Source organism: Cyprinodon tularosa, unplaced genomic scaffold (assembly GCF_016077235.1).
Source record: "Cyprinodon tularosa strain WSP-4 unplaced genomic scaffold, ASM1607723v1 ctg276, whole genome shotgun sequence".
Lineage (NCBI taxonomy): Eukaryota > Metazoa > Chordata > Actinopteri > Cyprinodontiformes > Cyprinodontidae > Cyprinodon > Cyprinodon tularosa.
In genome coordinates this window covers 39,209-66,241 of record NW_024038981.1, presented here as the reverse complement: position 1 = coordinate 66,241, position 27,033 = coordinate 39,209, and the positions used below count along the sequence as shown (strand labels likewise).

General features: G+C 38.1%; 1 protein-coding gene, 1 long non-coding RNA gene and 1 other non-coding gene across 3 annotated transcripts; 1 reads left to right on the top strand and 2 right to left on the bottom strand.

Annotated features, from left to right (window-relative positions):
- Nucleotides 1–4,138: 4,138 nt before the first annotated feature.
- batf2 (basic leucine zipper ATF-like transcription factor 2) lies at nucleotides 4,139–15,356 on the top strand. Its single transcript, XM_038290122.1, has 3 exons — nucleotides 4,139–4,495; nucleotides 6,757–6,876; nucleotides 13,877–15,356. The coding sequence occupies exons 1-3, from the start codon at nucleotides 4,403–4,405 to the stop codon at nucleotides 14,792–14,794; spliced, it is 1,131 nt and encodes a 376-aa protein (XP_038146050.1). The 5' UTR covers nucleotides 4,139–4,402; the 3' UTR covers nucleotides 14,795–15,356.
- A 4,053-nt stretch (nucleotides 15,357–19,409) lies between these two features.
- LOC119786656 lies at nucleotides 19,410–26,226 on the bottom strand. Its single transcript, XR_005281218.1, has 3 exons — nucleotides 26,013–26,226; nucleotides 25,759–25,905; nucleotides 19,410–20,099 (listed from the first exon to the last, which is right to left on the bottom strand). It is a non-coding gene; the product is annotated as an uncharacterized LOC119786656 (long non-coding RNA).
- trnag-gcc lies at nucleotides 19,867–19,937 on the bottom strand. Its single transcript has one exon. It is a non-coding gene; the product is annotated as a tRNA-Gly (tRNA).
- Nucleotides 26,227–27,033: the final 807 nt, after the last annotated feature.

Genomic DNA, 27,033 nt, shown 5'->3' with positions numbered 1-27,033 from the left:
ACATCACAGCCTTGCTATCAGTGTATCAACCCTCCAGACCGCTCAGGTCTTCTGGCTCCAGCCTGCTCTGCATACCTAGAACCAGAACTAAACATGGAGAAGCAGCATTTAGTTCCTATGCTCCACTTATCTGGAACAAACTTCCAGAAAACTGTAAAAGTTACGGAAAGCCTGAGTTCCTTTAAATCAAGACTAAAAACACATTTGTTTAGGATTGCCTTCGACTGTTCTAGTTAAGCAGTTCAACTAAAACATATTTTCTTTAAATTAATAATTGCAAAAGCATTAGCATTAGTATAATAATAAAGAATATACATACAAAATAAAAGATAACTTTTCTTTTTGGGGAGCAGAAAGGCAGTTCAGGTTTTGTTCCACCTGTGAACCAAAAGACCTCGCATAGGAACGTGAGGCTCTCTCTAAGAGTGAGAGGAAGGTTGTAGGTGCCACCAGAAGGTACTTAATTTTACTGAGACGTCAGTAATCTAGAGTGGGATCCCCCCCAGTTATCCAGGTTGGCACCATAGGATTGGTGTGTATCGGGCAGAGTTAAATTGCATATTGGGCAGAGTTAAATTACCTGTTGATAATGGGAAAGGTTTTGCAGTTCTATGGTAGTAGAACAAAAGGCAAGGTTCTGGGGAATTGTCAACTGCCCAAGGAGAAATATTTGATCAAATGCTAACCCAACTGTTTTTAATATTCTTTTTTGTTTCTGCATTTTTTCTCCTACTTGCTTTGATTCTGTTTAATCTTCCTGTATTTTAATCATGTAAAGCACTTTGCATTGTCTTTGTACTGAATTGTGCTATACAAATAAATTTGCCTTGCCTTGCCTTACCAAGCTGAACGGTGGTTCTAAAGTTAGCTATAAAAGTCCTTGGTTTGAATCTGCACCTCGACTCATCTTATATGGAGTGTTTATCTCTCCAGATACTCTGAAGTCTTCCTACAGTTCAAATTGCGCTAAGGTATGTGTGCATGGTTGCTTTTCTTGTGAATATCTGTAACGAACAAGGTATCAGGGTGTTGCAACAGGTCGCCCAACATATAGGTGAACAGCAACCTATCTCGCAACATTGTGGTGATAAAAGGAGAACAGGCTGGATGGTTCAAAGGAACATAATACACTTAAAGTGAACAAACTGGAACAGCAGGTTGAGCCATTGGGACTTAAAGTATGAGAGGGAAAGTAGAGGTGGTTTGGAAATGTAGAGAGGGTGGACGTATTAATACTCCCTCAAAAATGTAATCTCTGAGATAATCTGTGGGGTCACCTGAATAAGGCTCTGGGCATAACATGTCCTTGAAATCTGTGCGACTCTGTAAAGTTTTGGACACAAATGTCAAACATTACGAGTAAAAAAAAAATCCTTTCAAACAAGGTTGATTACTGATCAATCAAAATGAGTACAGGTGATGTATTAGTTTAAGGTTAAAGCAATACTGCGTAACTTGTGACCCCGATATTAACTTAACTTGACATGCTAAAACAGATATGTTAGTTTCTCAAGTCATGTATCATTGCTTTTTGTGGCTGCCCTACTCCAAAACTTGCCTATGTAACTCGAGAGGGTTGGATCCAACTCTGAATGAGTCGTATGATTTAAAGTGCTGCTTTACAGCAGTCTGATGTTCCCTTAAACACCAAGTAAACTAAGCTAAAAGTTGTTTTTAGGCAGCAAAACATATAGGATACATAATCTATCAGAAATGGAGGGTTATCTGATGTAGAATCTAATCTAAAGGGCTGAATATGGCCTTCTCAACTACATGACTTCTCAATATGTTGGTCCAAAGTACTGGGTCTCCCAAAATACTGGGGGAGACCGATTAATTTTGTAAATGGTCTAGTGTTTCCTGTGTCTAAAATTTACACAGCATTGCTTTATGATTTATACGTTTTGGTCTCATCCATCCATGTTCTTCTGCTTTATCTGATGCCGGGTCGTGGAGGCAGCAGTCTAAGCTGCAGCTGCTCTGGGGCGACACCAGGCCAGCTCAGAGACATATTCCCTCCAGCGTGTCTTGGGCCTTGCACGAGGCCTCCTCCCAATAGGACATGCCTGGAACACCTCATAGGGGAGGTGACCAGGAAGCATGCAGAATAGATGCCCGAGCTTCCTCAGCTGGCTCCTCGCAATGTGGAGGAGCAACAATGTTACTCCGAGCTCCTCCCAGGTACCTGAGCTCCTCACCCACTCTGGAAGGGTGCACCCAGCCACCCTGCGAAGGAAGCTCATTTTTGGCCGCATGTATTTGTGATCTTGTCCCTTCGGTCATTACCCAGATCTCATGACCATAGGTGAAGGGGGGAACGTAGATCAATCAGTAAATTGACAGATTCAGATTCAGCTCCCTCTTTCCCACGACAGTCCTATATAATGACCACATTATAGCCAACGCTGCACTGATCCGTCTATCAATCTCACGCTCCATCCGTCCCTCACTCGTCAACAAGAGTGATTTGTTTGGTCCCACTTTGTTTAATACAATTTACATTTACTGACTCAGTGGGCATACATCCAGCAATCAAAACTGTTATTTCCCTTATTTTGATCTTATGAAAACTTCAAAATTCAGGTTACTTTCTCCATCTGCTGGTCCAAAGTGGTCTGCTATCAGATTGCATAATACTTCAACTTTATGACTGTGCTGCAGTGCCAGTTGCTTCAGGGGTACTAAAACTGGAAGGTACAGGTCCAGGGGCGGAGCTAGATGGGGGGCCGGGGGTGGCCATGGACCCTTAGCCAATCCTTGGCCACTCCTACTATTTTTCCCCCCTTTGATACAGATGGTGGCAGCAGTAATACTCTCAAGTGGAATATTCAAAACATTTTATTTTTTTTGCAGTTAATTATACACATGAATATACTAACATCAAAGATGATTAGTATAGAATTCATGCTATTTTCAGAACTAGATCTTGTGTTATATGGGGTAAAGAGAAAATGATGTGTCTCTGCAAGTCATCTATGAGTCTTCAGTGAAATCAAAGATAAATAACAATTTTTAATAAAAAACTTATCAAATATTCAATTTATCTAGATATAAGTACTTGTTAAAATTAATTTTATGCAGAATGTTTATTGATACAAGTAGGTAAGTAATGACAAAACTGAAAGAGTTTTATCCACTATACCTTTCATCTAGAAATTACAAATGTTTAAATATTTGTGCGTCTATTTGTTAGCAAAGGCTGTAGGAAAGTATAGTTTGTCTTTATTTAGAAAATATGGATGTTTTGCTCTTTAATTTTCCTGTTGGAACAGTGTAGATTGACCCAGAGGTTCTGGTGCCGATCCGCTTTCTGCCACCCCTCAGTGCACATTGGTTATTGCCTGGCCCCCCTTACAAAAATGTTCTGGCTATGCCTCTGCATGTCTAGAGCCCATAGAAAAAAGTTACACAATGTTGCTTTAATTAAATTTTCTTTTTGTTCAGAAAATAAAGTAGCTTGGTTTAATGTGAAATATACATAATTTATGTTACATTTAATCCAGCTCTGCATAGGTTTCTGGTTTTGGTTCGTTTGTTTTTGAATATTTTCTGTAGGCTATTTGTCTATCAGCATAAACCCCTGGTCCCAAGGCTGGGTTCTTTTAATATCTTAATTAATTCCATCCCAGCGCAATTAAAGATATGCAGAAAAGAACACTCGTCTGGGACTAATTTAAACTCTCCAGAACAGCAAAAACAGAGCAGCTTTGTAAGAAAAACTCTCAAGTCAGCATAGTTGGAGTCATTAAAGGATTTATGGGAAGCCGTTTTCCACCTTCCACTCGTGGCATTTCCACAGAGGAACCTGGGAGGCCGGGCATTGTTCGTTTCCTGGTAAAATAATTCCAGAAATTCCCTGCAAGTAGAGGAAGAGCGCCCCCTCTTTCCTAATATGGTCATATCTTCCGTTGGGAAAACGGGTCCGTCATGTGTTGCCTTCAAAGACTGTGGGAAAAAAAAGAAGCCCGAAATTCCGGGTTCCATAAATATTTATAGCTGGATGTAGATTTATCTTAAGAGTGTTTTACTATGTGATAATCGTCACTAGTTGTAGTCTGTTTGGGATATTTGCTGATGAGCATGAGGAAAACCTTTGTTTGCGTTCCGGCTAAGTGAAACTACCACACAGCAAGTGAAAGCAGCAAAAGAAGCCTTAGCATTAATCGGGCCGTTTAAAATAAGGCGAAACTGAAAGGAGCTTCAGCATCATGTTGCATCATCATCGTTGTCCTCCTCATCATCTGCCTGGAGCCACACCGCCTGCGCTCAAAACTGCACGGAGCCGCCGGCTGAGCAGCTCAGTCTACACAGCATCAGCAGGTCACCAAGCACAGGTCAGAGCCCAGGTGAGCCAGGCTGGAGCATCCTGCAAGGCTGGATGTGTGCTGATCCTTACTGAAACATGCCTTTACTGTTCATGGACACCGGGTGTGATCTCAGCAGCCCCTGTGGCTCCCTGTCAGCCGATGAATGCAGCAGCAGCACCTCTGCTCTGGTAAGTCCCCAATAGAATATAAAACTATTCAACATTTTTCTCATAAAAAAAAAATAAATAAACCAATCAATTTTCTATTTAACTCTAATCTAATTGAATGATGTAACCACAGAGAGCACCACCACACACTAAGACTTATTTCTTATATGCCTTTTATTGCAGATTTAATGCTCTTATATAAAATCTGTGTATTTTATGGCTTGTTGTTTTTATTTTTTTATTATTTTTAATCATTATTTTATTTTTGTTTGATATTCACTTGTACACCTGTGCACTTTTGTAGCCTTCATTAATGATTTATTAATGAAGGTGTATTAGATTTCCATAATATTTACAGATTCGTCACAACCCAACAGTTTACAGTATTTTTAATATATTTATATATAAATGTTCGAGTTTTGTTGCATAGATGGATAGAGTTCATATGGGTCATATTCATATTGATGCGTCCTATATTTAGCCAGATTCATTGATAGTCAGACCTGGACTAGGTTTTATATAATTATTAGGATATTTGAATACATTTTGCAACACATCGAACACCTATGGGTCTTGGACTTTTTCTCTTATTAAGTCTTCTTGCGTCAAATCGCTATATAGACAATTAACATGAGGCCAATATTTACAAACTGCACAAAGCCCAATGGGGCCCAATTTGTTAGCCCTTTTTCTAATACAGTTACATATGTAAATGTTATATATATAGGAAGACAGACAGATAAAACACTCATCACAGCTCTCTGTGGGTTTATCAGTTTCATAATAGGCCCTGAATAATTATTTAAAATGTTTTCCCATCTTGAACTAGATTCTAATTAATGTTTGTAAATTGAAATGGCAAAATGAGTGCGAAGAGACTATGTAAATGTCGCTTGTGTCTTGTGGTTAAAATGAATAAACCATCATTTGCCTCTAAACTCTCACTTTCAGTTTTAGATGGGAATATTCACAACCCTTTGTAATTCTCATCTTCATTAAAAAAAACCTATAGAATGAGAGACAACAACTTTCCAGCCGCTATACTTAAAGTTTTTTTTTCAATCTTTACACAAGACAAGGCATAGTATTTGGATTATTTGTAGAATATGGCTGTATTTACAGGAGGTTTTGTCTAATTTCAGCTATCTTCATTTTAATTGATTTTCTGAAAGCCAATTAAACTTGACATGCATGCTCTTTTTTTCACTCTTTGTTAGCAGCAGTGTTGATTCTAGACCAAATTTGTGCCCCTATTATCACCAGGGTGAGGCCCTGGTGATAATAGGGGCACAGAACAAAATAGTGATTCAAACATAACAGGCCAATAGTACATTTTTTAATATATCAATTGAGCCACACAGCTAAAGAACCACTTGTAGCTTTTGAGCTGGAGGTTTCAGCCCACTGATCTAGCAGATAAAAACTGTCCCCCTGTCTCAATACTGCTAAAGCTAAAAGCGCAACACTCTTGCTTTTAAATAACTCTTAAAATAAAAAAATAAAATAAAGATAAATACGTTGGTGCCAGGAACCAGGCAGTTATGGTTTCTGCCTAAGCCTGCCTTAGAAATAATGTCACACAGGGGCACTGGCCCCTTTAGACCCCTTTCTAGAACCACCCATGGTTACTTCGATAGAAAAACTAAAAGTAAAATTAAAAATTGAGCCCTGGATTTTTGTCCTCAGAGTATAATCTGGACATGAAGTTTCCAAACAAGCCTGTCTGAGTAAATGAAAATGTGATCTTTATCTGAGGAGAAATATTGCAGACTTGGATCACCTTACTTTGGTATTTGGATTAAAACAAATACTTTATTTTCTATTAAAACAAATAAAACACCTGGCCTTGATCTTCAATTACTTTTAGACAATACTTTATATTGATGCATATAACTTCTGGACAATACAGGATTTGCTAACATTCAGATACTCTCTGGTCTTACCAGTAATTCGCAATAAAGGTGTTTTTATTTTTTATTTTAAAGAAATCTGAATTTTCACCACTTTGTTTCTACCTGGGTTATCAGCTTCACATAATTTATTGAATCCACTTCCAGAGGATATTTAGGTATTCATTGATTTACTTTATCTTGAGGATTTACATCTTGACCTGTTATAGATAAGGATTGAAATCATGATATCCTATCATTTTATGACTGCAATTGAAAAAAAAAAGGCACAGATTGTCCAAATGAACCAAGAGTAAACCTGGTTTGTTTGCAGAGTGTCAGTAAAGGCTGGAAAGAATATTGTTAGACTTCTTTTTTTTTTGTTCTTTGCAGGAGAGAGAAGGAGAGGGGAATAAGCCTCGGCCTAGGGTGACAAAAAGACGAGAAAAGAACAGAGACGCGGCAAGAAAGAGCCGGTATAAACAAACGAAGAGAGCTGATGAGCTGCATGAGGTCTGAAAAAATCCCTTCCTTAAAAAATAAAAAAAAAAACAGCTGGTGTCTTTTTATCTTTTGGCTTCTTTCCTTCTTCAACTTCTGACTTTCAACGTTCTTCCCTGTCACATAGATCTACACACCCTCAGACTGTGTGACTGCTCAGTGTCTCTGGGTGTGTGTCTGTCTTGTGCAATCAGGCATCAGGCTTGAAGCCGTTTCTTGTAAACGCTCTGCTTTAGGAGAAGTCATACCCTCCGGCTTGTCCTCCCTGCTGGCCCGCCTCCTTCTCACTGCCTGCACCACCTACCCACAGGACCCCTCCGCCCCGGACACACACACATTCCTTTCTCTTTTGCTTTCTTTACCTACCCATTTTCCTCCTGTGGGGGTAAAATTAATCATCCCCAACAGTTTATTCTGGCCTTAAAGCCAACAATTTCCATTAAGGGGACAGGCAGTTTATTTTTCCAACCTCCAAGATGAATAACACTCAGAGTTCACAAACAAACAGACAGAGAGCCCTCTGTGCTGAGGCACAGAAAGGTGTCCTTTGACCCAATACCACCTTCACGTACATATGAAGCCCAATATATTTTACACATTCTATAAAAATCTTTTTAGCTATTATAATTACCTGTTCCTCTTGATTTGAACGGTTACATGACCATACAGGACTAATGCATCTTATACTTGATAATGTTTAAAGGAAAAATAAATTGTTGGCTGTTAAAAAGCATCCAATTAACTGTTAAAAAAACACATTTTGTGGCTAAATATTAATAGGCTTTGATAAATTGTTGTATTGTATTGAACCCTGCACTAAATTTTATTTAACTGAGCTAAAATAAAACATTGAACTCATTTGAATGAAAAATTAATTGGATTAAATTGAACTGTTTTAAAAAACACATGATTAAACTTCAGTAAATTGAGCTACAGTGTATTAAACTGAATCAAACTTTAAAGGAACTTGTTAGAATTTGAGCTTCTCCAGGCCTGTAAGTGGTGCCTTCATGTTCCAACCTATAACTGTAATGTTTGCTGGACGGTTCCCACGTCTGTTAATGCAAATGCTGACCTAATCATTAAACTTACCAGTCCAAAAGGAAGACTCCCCCACATGGCTTCTGACTTCCTTAAGTTGAAACCAGTGCTTTAAAACCTTGCAGATGTTCACCCTCCTTCTGCTTCTTGTTTGGTCTGCTTGATTCATGTATAGATTAATTTATTTTGGACCCTTAAAAATATTCTATACTGTTTGGAATTTTTTTCAGTAAAATTTATGCATCTATTCTACACCAATCTAGACATTCTGTAGATATGATACAGTATTCTTTTAAATTAATCGCTATGATGGACAGAAATTGTAGCTTCCATGTAAACTTAATTTGAACTAAAATGACTTTAACCTAATTCAGTTAAACTCAACTGAATTGAAAATGAAGTAAAATGAGCAGAAAAAGTAAAAATGGAATTAAACAAACGGACCTAAACTGAAGCACACTAGTTTGAATTAAGTCTTTAGAGTCATTTAAGAAAAAAAAAAGACATTAGGAAAGACAGTAGAAAAGGGAACTTGAGTAAAAACGGTCCATCTCCACTACCTTAAATAAATAGGAAACAAATACGCCCCATAACTGTCCAATAAATGATTTTCCAATAAATGTCAATTTGATTAGCAGAGGCTTTTATAACATAAAATCTGAATGAATTATCACTGCAGATTAGCTCTGAACAGCTGCTACAAAAACATCAAGAACAGCAGCATCATAGTAACTGCTATCTTTCTCATTGTAACTATGCAGAGTAAAAAGAATGCAAACTTCATGTTGGCTTTTTTATTCAGCATTTTATGAAAGAGGAATGTTGAAACATCCCCAACAAAGAGGAATATCTTTATGTATAGTATGTGTAAGTCATCCTTTGTATTTGCATTTTATTTCTGTTACATCTCAGTTTCTCAGTTTAGCTCCATTCATATTAGTCAGTATTCTTTCAGTCTCTCTGTTCTCTTTCTGCTCCAGCTGTTTCATGTAGTTTCCTGAATTGCTCATCTGCATTCAGTGTCATTCTCCACATGTCCATCAGCATGTACGCTCATCTTTCCTTTTAGTTTCCTTTCAGATCCTACCATTCTTTTGCTTTTACCATCTTTACTGCCTCCGTTACCTGGCCTCCATATGCTCTGCTGGGATTTTCTATTCATTTCATCTTTCAATCACCCTGCCATTGTCCAGATACTTTCTGTGCCTTCGATCCGGCACTCAAACCGAAGCCCTGTCAACCTCTCCTAATGAAAAGCCTTTTATTCCTAGCCATGTGGATCAAGATCAAAATGTTTTTTAGAAAGAAGAGACAAGTCCGATTGCCTTTTACCCAACTTGGACTGTCGAAAATCAGTGACATTTCTCCTATTTCTCCATATTTTTTAAAGAGCTTTCCCTGCAGTCTTTTAAAGTTCATCTTGTTCTATATTATTCCAGACTGATGCCTTTAATAGATCTTCATTGGATTGCTTTTTATACCTTTATAGGTATTGTGCAGTAAAATAACAACATCAAAGTATCTTGATGTTGTCACTTATGGCTGTTTGCTAATCTCCATGTGGTTATTTTACCAATTTTATTTTTTTTCAAACATATTTATCAAAGTATCTTCAATTCATTCACATAAGTTCTATTTTATTATTATTTGTGACTTGTATTTGAGTCTGTGGAGCTTTTTGGTTTAACTTTTTTATGTTGTGGATTCAAGGAAATCAAACAATTTGTAACTGTGCAGCTGGAAGCTGACAAATGAGAGAAAATAATTAATCATTCAGGCAATAATTTAATATTGTCTGATTGATTAATGCAAGTGCAGTCCGGTGGTGTGGTGGGTAGCACTGTGGCCTTGCAGCAAGAAGGTTCCGGGTTCGATTCCCGGTCCGGGGTCTTTCTGCACTCCCTGTGCATGCATAGGTTCTCTCCAGGTACTCCAGCTTCCTCCCACAGTCCAAAAACATGACTGTTAGGTTAACTGGCTTCTATAAATTCTCCTTAAGTTAGGTATAACATTGTGGAGCTAAATAATGAATTTAATATCCACACCAGCAGGTCGAAGAGTCCAGTTTTCTCTGGTATTTTAACGAGACTATTCAAAGTTTATGATTCTGTCATGTGTATGTCCAAGGAACTGTAGTTTAAAATGGCCTCAAATTGAAACCTTTATTCCCTAAGCTACTTCTTAACTGATGTAAATTCACATGACCTTCCTGTTGGAGTTGGTAGGATGAGTTTTAAGGAAGTCTTTTCAAAGTTATTAATGGGTGTGTCTCTGTCCTCTGTAGTAATTTTTAACTTTTGGTTTTATCTCTTTTATTCCTTTCACTTCTGCTTTCGGTATGTTTTTTAACCTCAGCTTGAAGAAGCACTGTCACCACAAGCTGCTCTGTTCTTTGAAATAAAAAGCACAGCGGTGTGTCAGCGATTCATGGTTTAAAGGGTCAGCACATGCCTCGCACAACTACACAGCTTTTAAACAGAAAATAATCTGTTGTGGTTTTATTTTAAGGAACCTTCATTACTTTGAGCCATGGAAGCACAATATTAGATGTTTAAGTTTATTATAGAAATAGAAATGCTAACTAATTTCCATTAATTCCCTTCATTGAGGCAAGTATGTCTCAATGAGAGGAGACATTGGTCTCTTTTACCAGACTTTTATCCAGGACTGCAGCAACATATGAGGCATGATATCATTTATAGCAGATGGTTGTAAAATATGTTATGGAATTAATTCTTTGTCCCCATAGTTTCTATCCATTAAACAAATGCTTTTTTATTTCTATTTCAAACGGGATAAAAAAGAAGCAAATTTAGCCTAAAATAAATCAAATTATGACATCATCCCCCCATGGATTAAGACAGTTTGGACAATACGATCTGCATTTTTATGAAGGCAAACACATGAAATAAATGTGCTGCACACGCTGCCTACCGAATTTCAAATGCAAATCATTTTGTACCTCCTTTATTGATCTGCTCTGTGCGTAAAAACACGTTCTTTAAGACACACAAACCCTCTAAAGATCAGGCTCTTACTGAATGTTGTCTTGGGAGTAGCCTTTGCAAATTAGAGGTAGTGTGGAGAAAAAGGGTTGGAGGTGGTCAGCAGCAGTACTTAGACAGTTTTTTACTGCAATAAAGACTACTAGAGTCTAAACTTAATCTTTAAATATATATGCTGGGTTGGGCGGGGGAGTGGTGGCCTAGTGGTTAAGGCATAGAGCTTGGAATCCTGAGGTTCTGAATTCGAGCCCCACTCCCACAAACGGCCACTCTGGGTCCCTGAGCAAGACCCTTAACCACACACTGCTTCCTGGGTGCTGCACAATGGCAGCCCACTGCACCCCAAGGGGATGGGTTAAATGCACAGTTCATTTTGTTGCTCTGTACTTGTGACAGTGCAATGATGATTAAAAAGAGGTGTACGGAACAAATAAAAAACAACAAAAAAAGGGGTGTGAAATTGTGCTTGAATATTTCCCGTAAATCATTATGCTACCATTACACCTCTGAACTACAGACACATAGGCTTACAGTAGACTTAAACAACTTTTATTGTCATTTTGTTTACAAAGAATGTACAACATTTCATTTTGTACAGCTTTCAGACAGTAAATGAGCAGCAGCTTAGCAGTGAAATGAACATTTTCACTCCATAAAGTGCAGCAGTGATCAAATGTTAATAGCATGCGAGAAAAACCATGGTGCAAAATCATTGATATGAAAGTTCAGAGCAGTGCAAAGACTAAAATATATGGTGCAAAATGCAGAAGAAAAACTGAAAATACCAGATTCTGACCATCTGAGTATTGCAACTAAAAAAAAGACCAGGCAATGTAGTTTTAATTGATGTAAATTTGTGTGATTTGTAGCCTCAATTCCCTTTACTCAGCATGGTCCTCTGCTGCTTTAACTTACCATGTTCCCAGAAAAAGATGGTGTTGTGCTTAACATTGTTGTAAGAAGTGGTTTATCGGAGATACTTATGCCTTTATATTTCCATTTTAGCATACCATCTATAAATCTGGTTGAATCAAAAGTTTCTAAAATGCTCAGATTAGCCTGTGTAGCAAACATAACTATTCCACATTCAAAGTCGCCTAATCTTAAATGGAAGTTCTTTCCCATTCCTGTTTGGGTTAAACATAAAGTGGTCTAACACTTCTTTGTGCCTGAACTCATTGGGCTTCTGCAATGTTAATTCCTTTTTATCATTTGGTTGTAAAGCAATTAAACAAGTGTGCATAATGAAGAGTCTTCTGTGAGTATTTAGAAAAAGGAAAGTAATTGGAACCTTGTGGAACCCCCTTACAGTTTTGGAACCATCTACACTATATTGCCAAAAGTATTTGCTCACCCATCCAAATTATTGGAATCAGGTGTTCCAATCACTTCCATGGCCACAGGTGTATAAATTCAAGCACCTAGGCATGCAGACTGTTTTTACAAACATTTGTGAAAGAATGGGTCGCTCTCAGGAGCTCAGTGAATTCCAGCGTGGAACTGTGATAGGATGCCACCTGTGCAACAAATCCAGTCGTGAAATTTCCTCGCTCCTAAATATTCCACAGTCAACTGTCAGCTGTATTATAAGAAAATGGAAGTGTTTGGGAACGACAGCAACTCAGCCACGAAGTGGTAGGCCACGTAAACTGACGGAGCGGGGTCAGCGGATGCTGACGCGCATAGTGCGAAGAGGTCGCCAACTTTCTGCAGAGTCAATCACTACAGACCTCCAAACTTCATGTAGCTCAAGAACAGTGCGCAGAGAGCTTCATGGAATGGGTTTCCATGGGCGAGCAGCTGCATCCAAGCCATACATCACCAAGTGCAATGCAAAGCGTCGGATGCGGTGGTGTAAAGCACGCCGCCACTGGACTCTAGAGCAGTGGAGACGCGTTCTCTGGAGTGACGAATCGCGCTTCTCCATCTGGCAATCTGATGGACGGGTCTGGGTTTGGCGGTTGCCAGGAGAACGGTACTTGTCTGACTGCATTGTGCCAAGTGTAAAGTTTGGTGGAGGGGGGATTATGGTGTGGGGTTGTTTTTCAGGAGCTGGGCTTGGCCCCTTAGCTCCAGTGAAAGGAACTCTGAATGCTTCAGCATACCAAGACATTTTGGACAATTCCATGCTCCCAACTTTGTGGGAACAGTTTGGAGCTGGCCCCTTCCTCTTCCAACATGACTGTGCACCAGTGCACAAAGCAAGGTCCATAAAGACATGGATGACAGAGTCTGGTGTGGATGAACTTGACTGGCCTGCACAGAGTCCTGACCTCAACCCGATAGAACACCTTTGGGATGAATTAGAGCGGAGACTGAGAGCCAGGCCTTCTCGTCCAACATCAGTGTGCGACCTCACAAATGCGCTTCTGGAAGAATGGTCAAAAATTCCCATAAACACACTCCTAAACCTTGTGGACAGCCTTCCCAGAAGAGTTGAAGCTGTTCTAGCTGCAAAGGGTGGACCGACGTCATATTGAACCCTATGGATTAGGAACGGGATGTCACTTAAGCTCATATGTGAGTCAAGGCAGGTGAGCAAATACTTTTGGCAATATAGTGTATATTAAACGCCCAGGTTCTCTCTACATTATACAAATAATCCCACTGCTCTTTAAAAATAACCTTTTAAGACTTAAAATCTAATGATTATAGTATCAACTTTAAAAACATAGAAAGGGAGAGCTGATTTTCACAAAGAGCCTCTGTTATGTCACTCACGTTTCATGCTGAGCTCGCTGTGCTTCCTATTAAAAGCTGTTTCATTTCTCCTCGGAGACGCTGGTGTGACTCAGTATCCTAATCAGCAGTGGTTCTGCTGTGACTGTGTCTACTCATTACAGCACCGGTTAGGTCTGCTGTGATTGTATGTGGGCGGGATATTTTTTGTGTTAATTAAGGAGCTCCTCTTTGCTTTAATTAAGAAAACCCCTCGCTAATTTTCCTCCCTCTTTTTGTTTCTTCAGGAGCTACAGCATCTTGAGCAATCCAATTCAGCTCTACGGAAGGAGATCGCAACTTTAAAGAAAGACCTCTGCTTCTACGAGACATCTCTGGAACACCACAAACCTCACTGCCGCCTAAAAGATCCCGCTTTGTCCCCAGCTGGATGCAAAGCAAACCCCAGTTCTTTTCAGGCGTCCAACCTGCCTCCTATAAAAACCAGTGTTGGTTTCAACACTTTCATCAACGCTAAAAAGACACATCTCTCATCTTTACTTTCTTCAAAAACAACAACAGGACCAGCAGCTGCCTCTTCAAATAAACTCCTCGTTACCTCCACCTCATCCTCATCAACTTCCCCTTATTCCGTGTCTTTCTCCACACACCCAGCTCCTCATTCATTGTTTTGTAACACTCCTCTGATCCCAGATGCCAGCTTTAGTCCCTGCACAGCAGCTCAGATTCTGACTAAAAAAGTCCACACAATCTCCTCAGCAAAGGATGCAGTTTTGGGAAACCCAGAATCCTCATTTTCAACTGAACCTACTTTGTACTCCCATTCCTCCCCTCCAGCGGTCCAAGACACATGTTTACCACAGAAAAGCAGTCAAAGGAATGCGTGTCAGTTGCCTTTATGTAAGTTCAGTGGAAACGGTGCTCCTCCTCAAACTCCTACCCCTCCGTCTCCTTTGGTACCTTCTCCTGCTCCTTATTTTACCTCCATGCAAAGTCACATTCAACATGGTTCACCTGGTGCTGAGTCTCTGCTCTCCATGCTCACTGTTCCCAGTCCTCTGAATCACAGTCTGACTACCTCCAGCAGCTTTAACCAATCTTTCTCCCAACCGGCACCAGATCCTCCTGGAGACATACCTCTTTCTGAACTCCTGAAAGACAATGAGTGGATCCTTGGAGGGCTTGGTGACAATAGCTTCTTATAAAGAGACTTCATTTTATTACACTGTGAGTTATCCAGCTAGCTGGAGGGAAATGAGAGACACCAAATATTCCAGCCCTCAACTAATAAAAGGTAAATTAAGCTTTTCATAAAGCTGTGCAAAGCTTTAAATAATTTAATTATGTGATGCTGCAAGCGAGTTTTTGTGAGCTTCCTTTCGGGCTTGTTATTTTTTTGTACTTATGTTTTTAGTTTATTCAGTTGTTTAGCAACTTGATCCTGACCTAACCACAAAAAAACATAACTATATGGGCCTCAATACTGAAAGTTCACAATGGACCCTTTATTTAAACTTAATAAATGGGCTTTAAGCAGTTTAGAAAGACAAACAGATAGCAGCTGTGTTTTAAATGTGTAGTTATTCTTAAATGGACAAGATCCCCATATGGGTCCTGTTTTAACCTGACCTGTTGGTCATCATACTTAATTAGGTCTTATAGCATGGGGCTGTTATGTAATGTACAAATAATCCCAACAGATATCATATCATTTTCTAGCCAAGTGGGCCCTATAATCTGCATCCCTGGTAAAAAAAAAAAAAAAAATGGAAAAAAGGCTTAAATGAAAATAGTATTGAAAAAAAAAAAAAGCTTTTCTGTCCTAGCTTCACAAATGTAAACATGAGTGCAGTTTGCTAAATTCAGCTGCAACCTGATGGAATAACTCATTTTTTTAATTGCTGTCTTTTTATTGAGTTTTCTTTTTATACATACAGTTTGTAAATACAAAAAATATATTTATCCAGCAAATATAGATATAAAATAATATACAGAAAAACAATCCCTACAAAAAAAAAAGTCCCATTTAGCCCACCCAGGTCACTACCAAGAGGCCAACGCACTACTTGCAGCATCACCTATGTAGTCTAACTATAACATTAGACTATAATGTTTTTTCTACAAGTTATTTGTGTCCTTATGAGTCAATATGTAGAGTTGGAGACATTTTTTATATATATTTTTTAATAATTTGGTTTAACAAAATCCCCTGTTGTAAAACTTTTGCCACTTCTACTGTCTGTAGTTTGCCAATAGGTCTACTTCCCTCATCTGCTGCTCTACTCTTCTAATAACAACTCTGTGTTTGATGTACAGTGTGTGTGTAGATTTAGCCATATGTTTGGGGTCATTTTATTTGTGAAACAGGCAATTGATTCTCAGGTGCTGTTCTGTTTCATGCTCAGTACTTCTCCATTTGTCCTCTGTTTGTTCACTGTGTTCTTCTTTGGTCGGCGACCACAAACCAGAACCCCAGGAAGCATGAAAAGCAAGAGATTTCAAATACGTCTGGCAGCTTAAAAAAGGAACAGATAAAGACATGCGTGTTGTTATGAACGTTTTGCACGTTGCACAATTTTATTTATCTTCAGTTTATAAAAAAGTTAGAGAAAATAAAAGACAAACGCTAACCCGCAGGTGTGTTTTAATGCAAATAATTATATTTCTAGACTCAGAGTAACTGAACAGAGGCAGAGGTTTTAGGAACTGCTACTCAAATCTGCTGCTTACAGCATGCTTACTAACTTCCTAATGCCAATTAAACTGTGCCTCCTCATTTTTAAGAATTACAAGAAAACAGTCTGGGTCATCAGCTGTTTTTGTTTTATTTTTAAAAAAGATTAACGTTGCACTTTCCTGAAAGTTCATGAAAATGTATTTTAGAGGAGTTTAAATCAGAAGCTGCAAAGCTGAAGATCATAAGCAGCTGTGTCGGCACTGTCTACATTTATTTATGTATCTCAACTGAAACAGCCAAAGACGGCGTGAGTCGTGCCTTTACCATCTGCTGCTGCTATTTATTTTCATAATGCAGAGTGCAGTTTTTTTTAAAAACACTGCAGCATATTTTTTATTTTTGCTTAAGGGCGGTGCGTGATGCAGTACAATGTGAACAAATCCGGCGCTGCTGTCTGCCATACTGAGCAGCTTATATTCAGAAAATACCAATCAGAAACAGGCGGAAAATGTAAATGTGGTGGTAAACAAAACTAGGGGCTGGTATGACTCAGGATGTAACTCATAAGGGCCAATAGTACGCTGACATTCATCACTGAATCGTGTAAAACTCATTCCAGACAGAGGGTATGCAAATATCCCACCATGTTATTTATTTAGTTATGTGTCACATCATGAAATGTACATTGATCTGTTATCTGCTTTTATTAAATACAGAGATGGAGTCAATATGACATCAATTGGATCAGTATAAACACATATATATAATATATATATATTTCTCAGAGGTTTTTATATTGTCCTTTTTAAGTAATTAAATCCTTTTTTTTTGTTGTTGAAATTTTGTCAAAACGACCTAAATGTTTTCCTTTCCATCACACTTTCTTTTTGGCAGTTTTTGCTGTATGGAAATTATTTGCTCCATTAGCATCCCTTGAAAACCAAAATGCTCTTTATGACAAATCAATAGAAATAGTCCATATCAACATATTTTCAGCAGTTTTCGTTTCATGAATGACCTTAAATTTAGTCAGCACCATGGACAGCAATTATGATTCTGATCAATATTTTTCACATATCTTTCCATTGTAAAGAAAATTAAAGCATGAAATTTAAAGGGATTTTAGAATGAAAAATGAAACGCAGAAATCAAATTGCAGCAATAGTATATTTAGAAGATGGCATAAAGAAAAAAAAATCACAGACAATACTGATGAGTCAGTTTAGCTCCTAATTTTACTTGATTTTAATCAGATTTTTGACAAAGGCTTCTGTGTAGGTGTTGAACGGTTCCTTAGGATAGGACATTAAAGCCTTCATACTTTACACAAACAGCAAGAATGCAGAATATTAAATAATAATAACAAGTAGATGTTTCCTATAAATGTATTATTATCTTTTTTTGTTATTTGAATGTAATATATTTTTTAAACTTTTTCTTATCATGGAGAAAAATAACAACTTATGTGCCAGAAAACCTGAATGTATTTAATGAGATTGTAGTTTATAAAAATATGATGAATGGGAGATTTTTATGTCAGCTTATATTATTTTCTTACATCTTATTTCTTTACAGTCTAACCTGGTTTCCTAATAAATTAAATCCATATATGTATTTAAATCTTTAGATGTATAAAAACTTTTTTTTTCTCCATGGAGCAATTCCATTCTACTCAAAGTGCTTTTATTAGAATGATGATTTGAGTTTCTACAATGAGGTATATTGATTATAAATCTCTAATTGTATTATAAAATATATAATGTAGTTTTTTTTTTGTTTTTTTTAATCCCTGTGCGGAGGAAATTAATGAGTTTGTGTTAATAATTTATTGTGTGTTAGTTTGAGTGTGTGACCATAAGTGTATTTATAACATAAATTATATTGTTGCACCCATTTAAGTAAAAAAACAAAATAAAAGTTTTACTTTATTGCATACATCTTGGTTTAGTTCCAGTCACTGTTTGACTTACACTGTTCAACTCCTTCCCTGCCTTCTTAAATTCACTACATAACATTTAGATAAATTGACATGTTTTCTTAAAAGTGTTGTGTGGGCTGATTCTTGAATTTTGTATGCATTAATTTCTTCATTCAAGCAAAAAAAAAAAAAAAAAACTTTTGCAGCGCACAAGCTTTTAAATGGAAATGGCTGACTAAATTTAAAATTTTTAAAATAAATACAAAACAAAAAGAAAAAGACCAGACATGAACCAGGAGTTTTTCCTTTTACAGGGGAGGTTTTCATCAATGTGGTGGTCACCACCCAGTGGGGTGTCAAGGCACTGCATGGTGGTGAATTTAGGATTAACTGTGGAGCTACTCTTAAAGAAAGCCCTCAGCCAGGGGTGGAGCTAGATGGGGGGCCAGGGGTGGCCATGGCCCCTCTTAGCCAATCATTGGCCACCCCTACCATTTATTTCGCCCTCTAAAACAGAAGGTAGCAGCAGTAATACTTTCAGACTTATTAAATATTTACATTTTTCATTTATTAAAAATTACTTGACAACTAATATGCTGCGGTTAATTATGCACATCAAAATACAAACATTAAAATTGATAAATACAGAATCCATGCTCACCTCAGAACTAAATTTTGTGTTATATGGGGTAAAGAGAAAATTCTGTGCAAGTCATCAGTGAAATCATAGATTTAGGATAGGATATTAGTACATGTAAATGTTAATTTTATGCAGAAATTTTTTTGATTAAAAGTAGGTAAGTAATGAAAATGGGAAAAAAATTTTGTCCACTACCATTTACTACCTTTTATTTAGACAGCATGGATGTTTAAATATATGTGTCTATTTGTTAGCAAAGGCTGTAGGAAAGTATAGATTGTCTTTATTTAGAAAACATGGATGTTGTGCTCGTTCCTGTTGGAACAGTGTAGATTGAGCCCGAGGTTCTGGTGCCTATCCGCATTCAGGCCACCCCTCAGTGTACATCTGTTTTTGACTGGCCACCCCTATTGAAATGAATTTGGCCCTTTCCAATGGCATTTCCACTGCAGCTCTAACTGTAAAGGTTCAGGACTGTTTTCAGTTGCCATTTGTTTATTTATACACATAACAAGGCACAAACTCCTAAAGAAATGCATCTAAATAAGTGAGTGAGAAAAATAAACATCTGATATCCCAGCAAAATTCTACTTTATTCACTTTAATTTAGCTCCATCTGGTGGACATCCATTGGTACTAACCTATGATTCAGCTTCAGGAGGAACTCCCACATTCTTTCTCATGCACATCTGCTCTAAAGCAAACCGTTAGCTGGTGATCTGCTGGAATCAGTTTAACGGTTGTTGCTAGCAACTAAAAAAACAAACTTCTCTCCTCTTATCAGGTTTATAACACCGTCAGGCTTAAAGATAAAAACAAAGGAAGTAACAGCTTTCCTGTCCTGCAGTCTGCCCACAGAGCGGCGTTCCCGACCCTCCCCCGGTGTTTACGTAAGAGCTGGAGCTCTATGTGTAAGCTGCTTTTAGAGGCACCATGGTGGTGCCAAAATAGCAGGAATAGATTGGATTGATGGATTTTAAAGTGCTAGTCTGTCCTACGTGCTGGAACATGAGACCCCCTGCTCAAAAGAAAAAGGATCTGTTGCATTGGCCGGGAATCGAACCCGGGCCTCCCGCGTGGCAGGCGAGAATTCTACCACTGAACCACCAATGCTGCGGATACAGAACAGTGGGATCCCTCATGTCGAAGCGGACGCCTTTTCCTGGGTTTCCTGGTGTGTGATCAGTACATGATTGGATGAAATCTCCTCAATAACTCTGTCCAATCGCTCCGTGGGCCCTGATCTCTGACTAGTTGCCTTTTCCTGAGTCGGGTCTGGAGAACAGCAGACACAACGCAGACACAGCAAAAACACATGGTAAATATTAATGACTAGATTCAGTAGATGGTGTAAGGAAAGATTTGATATACATTTAAAAACATCCTCACCTGACAGCATTCACTCTTACATGCTACCAACATCTTGAACACAGCAATATTTAGCTAAACCTCCCTAAACAGTTTCCCATTCATTTCCTATGGTAGTCCTAAACCACTACGGCTGTAATACACTATATGACCACTAGGGGAAGTGGCGCTGTTGCTCTGTATTTACCAGCAAAGAGGAAACATTGTTCCTGCTTTTTAACTTGTGTTCCTGCATTTAACTATACCACTGCCCTGGTATTTAATAAGTTATTTAGTTATGTGATGTCACTTATTGTTTCATTCCTTGCTATACCTAAATGAATGCTAATGCTAATAAAGTAAATGCTCTAGATCCCTGATTATAATCAATATATTTGCTTCGATACTTGACTTGATACTTTGATATCAAGCGATATTAAGCAAATAGTTGCTTAATATCGCTTGATATGACATGTTTTGTCTTTGTAGTTTTTTTCTTTTTTGTAGAGCTTGTAACCAAACTAGTCAAGGTGCATTTCTGGCATGCTGTTGCTTTTCCCCCAACTGCTCCCCTATCACATATTATGTTATTGTCAAATGTGCAACATTATCCCATCATTTCTGTTATTCTAGCTGAGAAATTTGTTGTCTAAGCTTAAAATCACATGGCTGCAGATCTAAACAGCTCTATTAGAAGCTGGTTTTGCCACAATAAGAAACACAGATTTTCTGCATTGAGCTAATGTATAAAATACGGATTTATTTTTAAAGAGAGATATTATTTTCTATCTTTATTTGTTATGATATAATACATTAGTTAACTAATATATGCATATGTAATTATCCATCAAAAATAATTAAAATTTTATACTCAGATAACATTTATATATCTGTGTGTATTTGAACTGTTGTTTCTCTTTTTGAAGAACAAAATAAAAACAAATTTGCTTGATTTTATTAAAATGTCACAAAGGAGGTATCTGTGTATTGTGATCGTTTTTTTTATTTTTACTAAAGCTTCATAATATAGTAATAACTCCTGTTTTCAAGACACACCAAGAAAATTTTATCATAATGAAACGTAAACAAAATAATTCAGAGTGATTCATAATTGGAGAATCATTGTAGCAGTTTGGTTATAAAATAAAATAATAACAGGCTCTGCAATTTTTATCACTGCAACCTCTAACAATTCCCAGCAATAGAAACAAGTGAGAATATTAGAGCTGCCTGTAGAACGACATTAAATAACACTGGGCTGGAGGTTGAACCTGGACCCTCAGGAAAAAAAAAATGTTGTAAACTTCTGCCAAGACCAGGACTCGAACCTTCATCCCTGAGATTTGTTTAGCTTAACCGCCCTAAACAGTTTCCCATTCATTTCCTATGGTAGTCCTAAACCACTACGGATGTAATACACTATATGACCACTACGGGAAGTGGCGCTGTTTCATCTAATTTAGTGGCAAAGACAGAATAATGTATTTACCGTATTTTCACGACCATAAGGCGCACCGGACTAAAAGGCGCAGTCTCAGTTATGTGTGCCATTTCTGTATTTAACACACACATAAGGCGCACCGGACTATAGGGCGCGTTTTTTATATACAGGTACATGTCCTCTCAGGTGGATTTTCCCACTTAAAAACATATTAAAACTACTTTATTCCCACTGATCACAGGAAATAAAGCTGCAAGGTGTATTTATTACAAAGTATTATTCAAACCTGGGAACCGGCATGCTGATGACACAGGGCTGTGATTACTCCTCTGATACAGTTTATTGAGGCATAAATTAACTTAAAACATAGGCAGGATAATAATCTGGATGAACTGACTGCAATGATTAAATTTTCAGGTAGACTTTCTCACTTAAAAAGATTTAGATTATTTAGATGAAAAAACACCTGCGGAGGTGAGTCCGGATGCCCCGCGGCCCATAGGCTGCTGTTGAATTAAGTTTTCAGGTAGAAAAATAGAGCGGGAGCAAAACTGAGTATGATTGTGCTTTATTAATGTATTTATTACAGAGTATTAATCAAACCCATCAAAGTCCTCATCCTCTGTTTCTGAATTAAACAGCTGCGCTAAATCCGACATGCCAGTTTCCCCTTCTTCTTCGTTTATTGACGCATAAATTAACTTAAAACATAGGCAGGATAATAATCTGGATGAACTGACTGCAATGATTAAATTTTCAGGTGGGCTTTATCACTTAAAAAGATTTAGATTATTTAGATGAAAAAACACCTGCGGAGGTGAGCCCGTATGCCCCGCGGCCCAGAGGCTGCTGTTGAATTAAGTTTTCAGGTAGAAAAATACAGCGGGAGCAAAACTGAGTATGATTGTGCTTTATTCAAGTATTTATTACAGAGTATTAATCAAACCCCTCAAAGTCCTCATCCTCTGTTTCTGAATTAAACAGCTGCGCTAAATCCGACATGCCAGTTTCCCCTTCTGCGCTGTCAGTCACTTTCCGTGCAGCGCAGCTCCTCAGAAATAATGCCGGCTTTTGCAAAAGCTTGAACAACAGAGCCAGCAGATACGTTAGTCCAAGCATCTACAATCCATCCGCAAACGGTGGCGTAACTTGCCCGGCGCTGCCTCCCACTTTTCCTGAAACTGTGGTCTCAGTCTGTCATCCATCGCTCCCACGCCGCTCGCAGCCTTACTTTGAACGGCCGCGTCACACCGATGTCGAGCGGTGGAAGCTCCTTTGTCAGACCCCCGGGATAACGGCGAGCACAGCGTTCATTTGATTCACCTTTTTTTTCACATCGGCTGTGAGATGGGCACGCAGCAATGGTGATGCGTGGAAAAAAACACCTAGTCTTCTCAGATACACCTGCCTCAGCCACGCATCCATACGGAGCCACCCAGCCTTATACGCGCGTCAACCATTGACTTTGCATGTAAACTCGCTGCTTCTGCTGCACTTGCTGGGTCCGGTTCACACCGATGTCGAGCGGTTGAACAGCGAGCACAGGGTTAATTTGTTTCCCCATGTTTTTCACATCAGCTGTGAGATGGGCACGCATGGAGTTACATATTAACAGCGATTGTGAGGGGTGGAAAAAAAAAACACCTGGTCTCCTTACATTCAGCCACTCTTTCATCATCTCCTCAATGAAGTGGTCTCAAAAGTCGCAGTTACAACACACATAGGGCGCACCGCACCATAGGGCGCACCGCACATTTTGAGGGAAAAAAAAGACGTTTAAGTGCGCCTTATAGTCGTAAAAATACGGTACTAAGGAGCATTGCTGGAAACACAAACTATTTTAAAGATTTATTATTGGAAAAATGTTAGTCATGCTTGTTGGTTGAACATTAAAATATGGAATATTTTATAACACTTCTGATGTCATCATTTTAACTTACTATGCTTGTTTTCATGCATGTAATTGTACCACTGCTATACTGTTTATTAGTAATATATTTAGTAATTCTATGTGATGTCACAGATTTTTCTACTCCTTGCTAATTTTAAAGACTGGAAACAAACGGATTTGTCAAATTGCTGCCTATATCAGTTTGAAATTACATGTTTTGTCTTTGTAGTCTTTTATTTTGTAGGGCTGTAATCAAACTCATTCGAGGTGCAATTCCAACATGCTGTTCTTTTTGCTCAAACCGTTCTTATATCAAGCTGTACCTTATTGTCAAAGTTGCTGCATTATTCCATTATTTTTTGTTTCTACCAGATAAATTTGGCTGTTAAAACTCAAAATTACATGGCTGGGGATCTAAACAGCTCTATTGCAAGCTGTTTTGCCACATTTATAAGAAACATCTAGTTTCTGCATTGATCTGAAATCTAGATGTTTTTTTTATTTTTTTTATAGAAATATAAAATTTTATTTGTAAAAAAAAAAGCAACTTTATTTATTATATAACAATTATGTACACATGCAATCATCCATTCATCCTAATTATTACCATTTTTACAATTTTTTTATTTAGAAATATATTTAGTAGTTCTACCTGCCTTTTGCCCATAGACAGCTGGAGATAGGCACCAGCACCCCTTGCGACCTGCTTGGGATAAGCGTGATGGAAAATGAATGGATGGATTTACTAGTTCGATATATATTTCTGTCTGTTTGATCATTTTTTCTATTTTTTAAAACAATAATAAGAAATTTGCTTATTGACTCCACATACATCTGCCATAAAGGAGGTTTCTGTGTGTAAGATTATTTTTTTAGAGGTAAAAGCAAATGTATTGTATTGATTTCTATTAAAGTCTCAAAATATTGTAATAACTCCCGTTTTCAACACACTCAAAGAAAATCCTATGAGAAATAAAACTAAACAAAAATAATTCAGATGTATTTTTAATTGTTAATTTATTATAGCATGTTTTTTGGTTGTATAATTTAGAGCACATACTGATGCTATATCATTTAATCATAGGTCCTGCTATGCATGCAGAAGTAGGTAGATTTTTTTTTTTTTAAACAATGTATTATATACAATATTGGAACGTAAAAATAATAAAGGTTAGGTAAATTAAAATAAATTTCTGCCAAGACTGGGTCTTAAACCTATTTCCTGTTTTGCAAGGTGTCGATGAATTACATCTATACACATGTGGCCCCTCTGAATACCTCCTATTTTGAACATATGAAGAAAATCAATAATAAATCATTGGCAGAAATGACTGTCTGATTGCATCAATGCAACATCAGCACAGCAGAGTGGCGCAGCGGAAGCGTCGATGGATCGAAACCATCCTCTGCTAATACCGTTTTATGACCTGTAGCTAAAACCTTAAAGTATTTGATCAACATTTGCAAGAAATATGACTAAAATTACAAACAATAAACATTGAGCCATTTTTCTTCATGTTAGATCAATAGTTTCATTAAGTAAAAAGAGAGAAAGCAACCAGGTCCACAATCACTGGGATACTCTCCTTAACACCAAAGTCTGTCCACAAAGAAGTGATTTTAAGCTCAATGTGGACCAGGACAGCACTGGCAAGAAAGAAGCTGCTGCTGTACACCTACAACCCCAACTACAATTGTCATCTGCCCACATTTATCTGCACAGCTCCAATAGTCGAGCATGGTGGTGGCAGCATCATGCCATGGGTGCATGCTCGGCTCATGATACTGGTGCAGTGCATAAAGTGAGTCGGCCAATTAAATTCAATTTCAACCTAAATCAACAGTTGGATGCGTGAAAAGAAGAGATGAACATTTTTGAAACCTCAACCTATTGGTAATGTGTGGACTATGTTTTAAAGAGATCCATGTCCAAAACATCAGAAAACAGCCTATTTGAATGAAGTTTTTAATTTCATGGTCAAAAGTTACTTCATAATTATACTAGAGGCTTGTTAATGGAAACAAACGATGTAGTTTTAATAAATTAGTTTTGTAGGCTTTGTGTAAAACGTTGAATCTCTTATTTAGAGTAAAAACAGCAACTTATGCAGCTTTTGATTTCAAATTTAAATCAGTTTTTGTGTAATAATATATTTATAGTCCACTAATAAAACGAGGACCAGCTGAAATAAACAATTCAAACGCCCTTTAAAGCAGTTTTCCTTGTAAACCTCTGAGCAGTGCTGTAAATGTACCTCTGCAGGCTGTGAATCCATTGTGACAACAGTGGGTATATGGATGAGCTGGACATGGTCTCTGTAGTGCTGATACTGCCGGCGCATCTCCACAGAGTCATAGATGAGGTTGGCGACGCCATCAAATATCTGCCTTCCCAGCTGCAGCTGAACACAGACAAGAAAAACACAAACCAGGAAATAAAATGACAAATATTGAGCTTCTTTTTTCAGGTTATGAGACTTAAATTCTGTAAAAGCCTTAGACTCTGAACCTGCAGTCAGAACTGGAGAGGCCTGCAGTTCCTCGGCCTCCTGGCTCTTCTCTTCTTCCAAGCTTTCTTTGTGCTCAAAGCTTAGCTTGAGAACATTTGCAACATGAACACCAACGGCATCCAGCGCTCCTATCAGGTGTATGGAGAGATATTTGTGCCATCGGTTTGAGCGCGAAGGAACCAATCCGAGCGCGCAGTGAGACAACACGCGCGCGCGCAAAACCTGTCTGGCGCGCGCTCAACTCTGAAAAACCCTCTCAACACACTGTTCTCGCACCAGTTTCATCTCTGCTCGCGCTCTACCTGCTCTCTCCGCGCTCAACACCAGCTGTGCACCCAGCTGTTTCTCCGCTTGCTGGACTCTCTGCGCTCGCAACTTCAGCAATATATGTAGATGAAGCATACCATCAGCCAATCACGCTCAGCTTCTTTTCATCCAATGAAAGCATTGAAAGCATTACTGATCACTGATTCTTTTACCCGATTTAAAAATAAATTCTGGAACTAAAACAAAACACCATTCCTAATATTAGTATATTTTGAAGCATCCATAAAAAAATTAACATATCCATAATATTTTTTTAATCTATATAATGTTGTACCATACTTGAATCTGAAATATTCTCCTTATTTTTCTTTTAAAAGAGCAAATTTAAATCCATGTCAATAGCAGGCAAAAGAGATGGATGAGGCATTGATCTAATAACTGTTTTACTGAAGTTTATTTGAGATAATTCAAGATAACCGGAAGAACGAATGCTTTCATTGGAACAAACGCTTTCATTGGATGAAAAGAAGCTGAGCGGGAACCTACACCATTATATTTTCCCAGTGAACTATAAGACTAGAGCATAGTGATAGCAGTCTGTCCTTTTCAGATTTTGGGGAGGAATAGATGCGTCTGAGCAGGCAGAGAGGAGGAAGATGCGAAGGAATGCAGGTAAACCTACATAATAGTGATAGCAGTTTGTGCTTTTCAGGTTTTATTATTTACATCAATATTGGGGATGTAGCTCAGTGG

What these genes read in the sequence shown, in the direction of transcription:
- batf2 (XM_038290122.1), top strand. Translation starts at nt 4,403, where the DNA reads ATGCCTTTACTGTTCATGGACACCGGGTGTGATCTCAGCAGCCCCTGT. An exon ending in GCAGCAGCACCTCTGCTCTG is followed by an intron (nt 4,496 to 6,756) that starts GTAAGTCCCCAA and finishes TGTTCTTTGCAG; the next exon opens with GAGAGAGAAGGAGAGGGGAA. An exon ending in GAGCTGATGAGCTGCATGAG is followed by an intron (nt 6,877 to 13,876) that starts GTCTGAAAAAAT and finishes TTGTTTCTTCAG; the next exon opens with GAGCTACAGCATCTTGAGCA.